Here is a 10,958-nt window from a genome sequence, read left to right on the forward strand (position 1 = left end):
CTTCCAATACGACGTCAACCTCGCTGCACACGAGCTAGAGATTAAACACCTCACAGAGGATATACTCAATCTCAAATTTGGAGACCTATCTTGGCTACAAGCTACCTTGCCAACCAAATCCGGCGGCATTGGCATACGATCGCCTTCCATACTCTCTGTTAGTGTTCATATCCTCTCGCCTGACCTGCGAGCCCATCATACATGCACTCACAAAACATCCTGACCCTTTACTTCCCCAGGCAATTGATCTATGGAAATCTCTTTCATTAGTCGATCCTCCCTCATCGACACTGCAGAAGGACTGGGATAAGCCTCTAGTTGGCAACTCCGTTGCATACCTTAAATCGAGGAGCCAACCCGAGGACCATTCTCTACTCTTCTCCATTTCCGCAGACAGCGGGTATGAATTTCTCGAAGCTTTTCCATCGCGAAACCTTGACCAGCTCCTAAGCAATGATGAGCTACGTCACGCCATCGGTCTAAGACTTAATTGTGATATGGTAATACCCTATCACTGCATCCTTTGTCAAACGCCGGTCAAATCCAAAGGCCGTCACTCTTTACACTGCAAGCGCTGTAGAGGCAGATTCATTAGACATTCAAAATGCAATGATACTATTGCCAGGGCCCTAAAATCTGCCGGTATCCCATCAACCCTCGAACCTACTGGACTCTACAATTCTGATGGTAAGCATCCCGATGGCTCTACCATGATCCCTTGGAAGAGGGCAGAATTCCTAACCTGGGATTTCTCATGCATCGATCCCCTTGCCCCTTCCAATATAAATAGAGATGCTCTAGTAGACGCCGAGACGAATAAATTCGCTAAATATTCGCCATCGCTTCCGGCCAATTACACATTCCTACCACTAATCGCAACGACTCTAACATCGTTCGGCTCACACGCCCTTGCCTTCTTTAAAGAGCTGGGGAAACGGATCTCTACTAGGACCGAAGATCCCAACGAGGGTTACTACCTACGCCAAAGATTAGCCCTCAATATAATAAAATCCAATTACCTCAGCTTCATATTCTCAATGACTGATACCCACTAATTACTTACAATTTATATCTAAATTTTATTCATTAATTAATATTGAATTTATGATTTTATTTTTATATTTAGTATTACATATATATATTTAATTAATATTTATATATTCTTTTTTATATATAAGTTTTAATATTTTACATATAATACTTATTATACATTTATAATCTATATTTATCCTGAATCAGAGAACGAAGTTATATTAAATCTTACAAGAAAATATATTTTATTAATCATTTATTTAAAATATAGCTATTTAAGATTAATTATAATAATAATAATAAAAATTTAAATAGTTTAATTTGCTAATCATCTTGTGGTATGTATCGCATTTTTTAAAGATTATATTTTAAATTACTATAATTAATATGAAAATTTATTTTAATTATTATTTAAATTTATTTTACTACCTTTTTTTTAATAGGTTTAAATGGAAAAGAACTAAATTTCAAATAATGCCATAATTTTCAAAAATAATATATATTATATATTTTACGCGATAAAAGCGTTTCGCCCTCTGGTTGTGGATACAACAGAGCTACGCTAGGTTTTCCTCAAAAATCCATCAAACTGTATAGTTAATTAAGGGGAGAAAAAATGAGGAGCCCTTCACACGTTTGTGGGCAAGCCGCACTACGCGCAACAGTCCGAGAACTGTTGCTTAAACGTCTATAGGCTAATTGACAAAAAGAAATGGGCAAAACAAAAGCCTATACCCAAGAACTGCAAAAATAATTTAATTACTTTAAGGGTGGGTGGTGGCTAAGTTTAAGTTTAACATCTTTAATGTAAGCCTTGATAATTATACTATCAATAATTGAGAATGTGTTCATATCAATTGAAATTAGAATTTTTTCATGAAAATAAGAAAAAGCTAATGGGTTTACCGCTAATTGTTTAAATAGGTAAAAATTCCAGCGAATAGGCAAAAACTAGTCAGTAATAGGTTTATGACTATCCAGCAACAAACACCACACAACAAAGGTTTTTTTTTCAGTTTCTTTATTGATCTCTTATTCTTATTTAGCCTTAGAAACTGTTTAGTGTTTAAGTTATATCCATGATGTCTTTCATTGCCCTAAAGTACCATAATCTTTTAAACTTTCCATAGGATTTGCCGTTGATGGAGTATAGCCAATTTATAACATCAAGGACTAGGCTGTTATTGGTATGATTTCTCAGATATGCGCGAAGAAGATTATACGCTTTTTCTTTAGAGTTACATGTACCGGAGTATGTTTAGACCTTCTCCAAAGGTTGTCGTTCGAAATGATGTTGGGGTAAAAGAGGCCATTGATTACTCTTGAGCATTTATTAACAAACGTTTGCAATCTCTTTGTCTCCGTCTTAGTTATCTCCCATGTATCACCCCCGTAAAGGAGGATTGGAATGATAGAGGAGTTGAAAATTCTTAGCCTAGTGAACACCAATATCTCCCTAGTTCTCCATAGCTTAAAATATTTGTAGAAAGCAGCTCTAGCATTTTGAATTCGGAATTTCAGTTCATCTTTATAACTGCCTTTATTGTCGATGTTCACTCCAAGATATTTATAGATACTTTGACAACTTTTCCTCCAACTAACCAATCTCCCAGAGGGGGAGCATGAGACGATGGCATGATTACAGTCTTATCGAAGTTAATATCTAATCCAACCTTAAGACTAAAAGTGTTAAGTATCAAGACCAAATTGTTAGCCTCCTCCAAGTATTTTGCAATCAAGACCAAGTCATCGGCATAACTAATCGCCCTGCTTTCTAAAAACCACGGCTGATTGGATTCAAGTTCTAGAGGATTGGCTGCCCCTAATGTATCAGTAATTACTCTATTCATTACTATATTGAACAGTAGTGGAGAGGCGACACAGCCTTGCTTAACTCCTTTTTTTGTCCTGAAAGGAGGTGAACTTTATTTAAGATTTTAAATGAAGCCATGAGATTACTATAATGCATCCCTAAAATCTTGATAATATTGGCTTCTATACCGCATCTCGCTAGGATAGCCCACAAGGTATCATGAGTGATGCTGTCGAAAGCGCGTTTGAAATCAATGAATATAAAATAAAAAGGTAATTTATATTTTTCACACTTTTGTACAATTATCTTCAGCGCCAAGATTGGCTGGTTTATATTTATGTTTGGGCGATATGTACAAATGTATTTGGATAATAGGTTAGGGGAGGATGCTAGGATTCGGTTTTTTGAAAGGATCATAAAGACTTTTGATACTATGGAGGTAAGGGCAATCGCTCTATAATCTTTGAATTTAGTAGGGTTAGGAATTTTAGGGAAATTGTAATAGATAGTTAAGTTCCAATCTCCCGGCATTTTCCTTGTATGCCAAATCTTATTAAACAACCCCAGCAAAAGCTGGGAGACCTCTGATGGGGCCGCTTTTAGGTGTTCTCCCAATATGTTGTCGTGACCTGGGAATTTATTGTTCCTAAGCCTATTAATGGCTTTAGTTATTTCTGCCACAGTAAAGTTTGCGTCAGGTGGTTCTATGTTGTGACTAGAGAACGGGAATAAGGATGGCCTCCTGGAATCAAAGATTTTCATATAATGATCCAACCAAAGGGCGATCTGTTCATCTGGGTCTGTAATCAGGAAGTTATTGTCTAGTTTGATAGACGGGAGAGGTTTAAACACTTTAGCGCTACAGAAGTGTTTAAGCTTTTTTATAAACATCAAAGGTCCTGTTGTCCTTCATGTCTCTATCGATCTCAAATGCTTTTTTTGCAATGTAGATCCTTCTATCTTTCCTAATAAGCCTATGAATCGTAGTTCAAAGGTTACCATCCCGTCTTTCACTTGACTTTAGTTCCGCTATCATCAGAATGGTGTCTTCGGATGGCCACTCATGTCTTTGGAAGGACCTGTTAATGCTTGGGAGATCGTTGCAAGCTCCAAATAAAATATTTTTAAAGGACAACCAACATTCTTTGAATTCTGATTCCGATGAACCTTAATTTAACGCCATCCTAGCTCTTAAGTTTTCGACTAAAAGGAGCTTAACTTCTGAACACTGTAGATTCCTTGCTTTTACTATCCAGGGGGGAGGACTAGGTTGATTTGAGATGGCTAGCCGTCTAGAGTTGCCCCATAAATTTCTTATGGTGATGCCTCCTCTGACTAGCTTATGATCAGAAATATTAATGTTTAGCAAGGCCCTAACATCGGTAAACCAGCTATGAATGTTGGAAATAAAGAAATCTATTTGAGAGGTGATATCATTTCTCCTATAGATTAATGTGTTTCTTTCACTATGGGGGAAAAAGGTGTTTTTGATTTTAAGGTTTAGGCTCTTACACAGATCCAAAAGCTTCCTGCTATCCTCACCATTTGGCTGTGGGATGGCCGCATTTCCAATTACTCCATCAGTTATAAAGGACTCCTCCTTCCCAATTTTGATACTTAAATCGCCCAAGATTATCAGATTGCGGCTCCTAGGGAGTGAGCATACAATGTTTTCAAGATGGTCTAGAAAGGAGAGCCTATCGCTTCTGTGAGGAGGGGCGTAGACATTGATTAGGATCGTTCGTTTAAACCAGGTGTTTAGATACAGCAAACCACATCTATCGAAAATGGGTACAAATTTATCTACAAATTTGTGTAATCTATTACTAATCAAAAAGGCGATCCCTGACCAGCTATTTAAAGTAGTGCCCGAACTGTATAATATGAAATTACTAAAATTGGAGAGTGGGTTTTTTGTATCGCAATTATATCCATTTTCTCTTCCACCATCAGTCTAAGAGGATTCGTTAGTTTGCTTTTTAAGCCATTTATATTGAGCGAAGATAAAAGTAAATTTCCTTTTAAACCAATTTGACGCTCCATACAAACTACTTCCAGTTATAGTATATCGAGAAATAAAAATAATGGCCGCTCAATTTGAATAAAAATTTAAATAAGCAATTTGACGTGAGGGAAGGAAAAGTTTTTCTATTATATATTTTAACAAACATATATTGAATGTTTTAAAAATAATCATCTTGTGAGATGATTGCTATCCCATAAAGCTATTGTAATTAGCCTAGTGAATAGCTATGGCGAGTCATTGTTTCAAGAAAAAGCCTCAACAAGATTCGTACATAATTACCAGTATGAGAATCAAGTTCTCTGGATAAGGATATAGCGCGATTGGCAATATGGGCCGCCAATTACAGTATATGGATGTCTACAATTAATAGGATAAGGTATTCATAAACAAGTTTTAGAAAAAAATTTCCACTTAAAATAATATTTTTTAAATTTAAAAAAAGACGCACTGCCGCTATAACATTTATACTTAAAAAAAATTAATAAAATTATTATTGAAAAAAATTTATCATTGGGAGAAACTACTTACGGACAAGGTATTTGAGATAAAGGTTTGAACTTATCAGCAACCCAGCGTCATCAGCCATTGAAAAATGTGTGAAAGTTACATGAAGATAAGTATGAAAAGAAGCGTTCAAAGAAATATTCACAATATATCAATTTATAATCATTTGTTTCTAGTATTTAAAGATTATATTTCAAAATGTATAATTGTATAAGATAAGTCATTTTAAAACATTTTGATTGAAACTATTTTCATTTAACAAATTTGATGATGAAGTAGAAGGAATATATTTTATTGAAAGTTCATGATGTTGGAAAACGACTCGACGAAATTATCATCGTCATTATTTATATATTATTAATTAAGTTTCGAAAGGTTATGTTGATTGAGAATATATTCTTCGATTTGTGTGTTAATATAAATTTGGGGGGTCAAAATTGTTTAAATTTTAAAATTTTATTTTCTAAGAAGAAGAAAAAAAATGTTTGATAACCTTAAAAATCACGTGATAAAATAAATAAAAGTAAATAACGGAGTCTATAATATTTCTAAGTGAAAGCAAACTGGAATTTAATACAGAAAGAATACATATTTATGAATAAGCCATTTAATAAAAAATCATAGGTATAATCAGCTGGGTACCAAAGATTTTGCCGAGATTAGGCTCTACTTTACTCTCCATAAATTTTATTGGATGTCTTTAGATACACTTATTGTAGGCTGTTGGACACCTAAAAAAATTTGAAATTATAATAGTCATATTTTTTAAAAATCATTCCTTCTTTATTAATTTTTTTCTTCTTTTCTTGGAGGATGTAGGGAAATTATTTTTTCTCTCATCAGCTATGACAGACACATTTCAGAAATAACTGTTTTATTTAAGTTAAAGGTTTCGTAACAGTTGTGGCGTTCCCGGCACTACTGTCACGTTCCCCCGTTTCTTCAGGGTTCTATAATTTTTTCAAAATTTTATTCCAAGAACATGCCCAGAACTCCGTTTCACGTATCCGGTTTAGAAATCTAATTGAGGGCGGGTCTATGACGCTAGGAGGGTCAGGCTTTTTTTACATCGTTTTAATTGGTCTAAGCCAGCTGTAGTTTGAAAGGTAGGGAAGGGTGGGTGGGGGGGGGGGGTGGTTAAGATCGTCTTTCGAACTTTTTATAGCGTAAAATTTTTTTATATAAAATACAAATGGAAATTTTATTTACTTGATTAATAAAGTCATTATTTGAATTTGTCAGAATTATTTCTCTAAAAAAAAACTTTTTACCATAAAATATTTGGCAAATGTTAATGAGATTTTAAAAAAATAATGGTTACCAGGTTTAAAGTGGCAATTGAAAGAAGTAAAATTTTTTTGTAAAATAAAAGCGTTCAAAAATTATTTTAATCTTCTCTATGATCTAACGAGTTACTATCATCGTCATTTCCAACAATATATAGTTGTAATTTTAGTACTCAAAGCAATTATATCCAAAACTCTAAGCAATTGTATCCAATACTAAGAGCCCGACTGTTTTTTAAGATTGTTTAAAATAATTCAGGGAACTTGAATTAACTGAACTAAATGACAGATAATATCAATTACAATATTTTTTACAAAATTCGAAAGATAATAATATTGCGAAAACCGTTTATTAAAATTAGCTAATCTGAAAACTTGAAAAGATTAAATATTTGAAAGCTTTAAAAAAAACAATTTTAAAAAATATCAACATTAACATTCTCGGGTGGTATTCTATCAATTATGAGTTATATGCTTAAAATGCCTTCTTTAAGAAAAAAATAAAAAACAAATAAAAAACAAATAAAAAACAAATAAAAAACAAATAAAAAACAAATAAAAAACAAATAAAAAACAAATAAAAAACGTGGATTAAAAAACATAAAATAAAATAAGGGCCTTTCTAAGTGTTTTTATTTTTCCTGAAAAGCTTTGCGTTATATTCAGATTTAAGTGCCGAAACTAAGATGAGAGTGGACGCAACCCTATAATAACTTAATTATATAGGAATGTCTTCCATTTAAATAAATTAGAATATTCGTTTTTTTTAAATTGGTTTTTTTTAAATGAATTTTAGTTCCTCTAGGGATTTTTTCCCCCTCAACTTTTCCTAACTAAAGTCCAAAGAAAAAGAAACTTCTACTTGAAATATTTTTATCAACACGAAATATCGATTTGGGTATCAAATAAAAATTCCTTAGCTAAAAACACGATATTTTCTCTTAAAAGCTGCGTCTTACAAGATAAAAAATTAATTGTATTTGCAAAAAAAGGCGTATGTTTTATAATGGAAGATTATGCTCAAATGATATAACTAGGAGAGAGAGGACATTTTAGGGTAAGGTTCAACCACCATAATACGATATTAAACTTGTATTCTTATGCCTCTCCCACAGTATTTCCCCACTTGATGTACAGTATAATTACCGAATCTAATTTAGTAATTTTATAACAATTAATATCTTGACCTCTTTCTATTCCCCATATGTGATATAGAAAAATCTCTAACAGCTGTTCAACCGGGGTCGAACCGTGATTTCCCCCAAGAGTGAAGCCTAAATATTTAAAACGCCCTTCTCATTTAACCAGTGACAAGGGATGTGGCTACCCTTCCCTATGAAATAAGCTTCACTTAAATTTTAATGACGCAATTGTAAACGCCACCACCTTATATTTTAGATTCTATGATATATGTTCGAAATTTAAGAATACAGAATTCAACCTAGAACCCAGCTTTATGGTGTTGTAAAACAAAATCTTTCATATAGAATTCATCTATTCCAAAATATTTTTTTATATCGAAATAACGATCGATAATCGTTTTCTTATAACGATAAGAATTTCTAAAAACTCATGCCCTTATCTTAAAAAAAATATATACTCAAAAAAATGTTAGTTTTAATTTATTAAAGTTTGCAAACAGTGTTTAATTCTTAATAACATTTATAAAGAAATCATTGATTTGTAGAAAAAAAAACAATATTTCTGGAATATAAAGTAAAATCTTTGTCTATATTAGCATTTAAGTAATTTGTATCGTACATAATAATATGAGAACAGATCTTTAAAAATATCCTGTTAATCCAAAATTTTATATTATCATTTGAGATGATAGATTTCGATATCTAGAAAACTATTGCTAATTTTATTTCTAACCACTTTTAAAATAAGTGAAATAAAATAAGATTTATCATTTATATAACCTAAAGTGTTTATAATAAAAAATTAACATAGATTTATATTGTTTATTAGCAAGTTAACGTTTTTTTTAAACTATATTTAAATATAAGTTACATATACGAAGGTACATACTTATTTTCCTTTAAAAAATAAAAAATATTTGAAATTATCATGTTTAAAGCCAGAACTTTGATGTATACAGGAATTCTGTTGGGTTTCTCAACCAGGTTAAGTATACTTTATAAAGAATTATTTTGATAAAAATTTCGCGTGTTACTTTAATTTTGACAAATTTTTTTTTTACTTTATTCTATTGCTTATAATTAATTCAGGAAAAAGGTATTGATACAAGTGGAATTGATTCTAATTCTAATTTTAATTTATATATTATAGTTATGTAAAGATATTTTTCTTATTTAAATTATTTATCCGTATAAAATCTAATGGTGTTAAACTGTTCGATCAGAACCGATCTCTGAATATATTATCCAGAAAAATATTGCGCTACCCTGGAATATTCTGATCGTACATTGCACGAATGTTTGGACACTATCAGCGAAATTTCGAGGTTTAGGTCAATATATTTTTCTGACTTAAAATATTAAGTTTGTCGCCGTCTTTCAAAAACCGGCTTCAAATAGAAGCCGTTTAAAAACAATAGTTTTAAAAAATATATATGTTAATTATTTATGAATTTAAAAAATTGTGTTTTAAGTGTCTAAATAAAAATACTTTTCTCTTCCTCGGTGAAATTGTCTAATTTTACCGCCAAGACTTTTTAAAGACCCGAAGTATTATAGATACAAAAAAAAAAGGATCGTCAGTGGATGTGACAATGGTATGAATATAATTATCATTTTAGTTTCAGCCCAGAGTAGTGTTGCTAAATTGCCTATCATTGACCATGGCTATTGTGGCTTAATCAAGCTATTAGCCTAAAAAATTGAATTAAGTCTCCAAGTTTAGTCTCAGCTTGAAGATTGATTCCAATATTTTTAAATAAAAACATGGATACGCTATTATAATATATTCCTTCAATTTTAATTTTATCTCCCTGATTATATTTTAGAGGGAAAATTTATTTTTTATTAATTATTTTTATCAAAAAAAAATATTAGATTAATAATGGCTTTGGATTGCTCTTGCCAACGACTTCCGGTAAACTGCGGCAAGCCTCCGCCTATTAATTGCAAAGCGGGCCTCGTCAAGGATGCCTGCGATTGTTGTTTTGTATGCGCTAAAGTAAAAGAAAGTATATATATTAGGACATTTTGGGACAAATAAATATTTTTATGCCTTCATAAATGTAAAAAAAAATGTTGACCCTAAGCACAACTCTTAAATTTCTCGAATATAAAAATGTTCCCCAGATGATTTTAAATTGAGAGATTTTCCAAATTCACGTTAAAGATTTGGAATAAGTCGTTATTCCGGTAGAGGGACGACATAATATATTTTTTTTTCATCAAATGATCTTATGCGGTAGGTTAAAGGTGAACTGTGCGGTGGGCCGTCTTTTACGAAGGGTCGATGCGCCAATGGTTTGATCTGTTACATGAGTTTCGAGCAGTCTATCCAATCAGAAGGAAGATGCGTATTAGCAGCTCGTAGAGTAATCACGCATGCACAAAAATACTATATATATATCTAAAGCCAAGGGGGGGGGGGTGCAATAACCACCCTCTCCCCACCCTCACTCCTTTAGAAATTTGTAACTGTTCTGTGAATATAATTTTGTTAATAAAAATAATTATAAGTGTGCCGAACCGCCAAAAGGTTTCTGGGTGGTTGTTAATTTATTCCCCTCCCCTACACTTAGGAAAATTCTGGTTTATGCCTATGATTTATTTATATATATTTTATATTGATTAGATTTCAGGTGAACCTTGCGGGGATGCTTGGCAGCAAGGAGATTGTACATTCGGATTAATATGTTCGCAAATCACGCCAGGAAAAGTCGGGAGATGCACTCGAAAAAAAAACAGCTGATAAAATTTAGTGTAAATGTCTAGCCAAATTTTTTAAGAAAGCAAGCGTTTCAATCGTATTTAACTAAAATATATTAACACAAAATCATGCGCTAAGTTTTAATATTTATAAAAATAATATTGATCTTGTGGAAATAAATATAATTTTAATAAATTAAATTTTAATTTTCGATGGAGAATATTTAATAACTTCCTCAGTTGTGATGATTGCAAACGTTTATAATCAATTTTTTTTAAATGTATTTAATCTAGAAAATGAAGGTTTTGAAGTGTATAATTTTCCTAATAAAATATAAAAATGAAATATATTATTATTATTATAATGATCTCTAGAATTTATTTACCTCAAAGTATCTCCATAGTATCTTTATATATACCTAAACACCCATTTTGGAAAATATAATCATTTT

General features: G+C 32.0%; 1 protein-coding gene across 1 annotated transcript; it reads left to right on the forward strand.

The window, feature by feature from the left end:
• Positions 1-9,685: 9,685 nt before the first annotated feature.
• On the forward strand, positions 9,686-10,549 carry LOC135927107 (venom protein 302-like). The gene is made up of 3 exons (XM_065463045.1): positions 9,686-9,802; positions 10,047-10,172; positions 10,433-10,549. The coding sequence occupies exons 1-3, from the start codon at positions 9,686-9,688 to the stop codon at positions 10,547-10,549; spliced, it is 360 nt and encodes a 119-aa protein (XP_065319117.1).
• Positions 10,550-10,958: the final 409 nt, after the last annotated feature.

The sequence above is a fragment of the Gordionus sp. m RMFG-2023 genome, chromosome 3 (genome assembly GCF_954871325.1).
Source record: "Gordionus sp. m RMFG-2023 chromosome 3, tfGorSpeb1-WG-v2, whole genome shotgun sequence".
Lineage (NCBI taxonomy): Eukaryota > Metazoa > Nematomorpha > Gordioida > Chordodea > Parachordodidae > Gordionus > Gordionus sp. m RMFG-2023.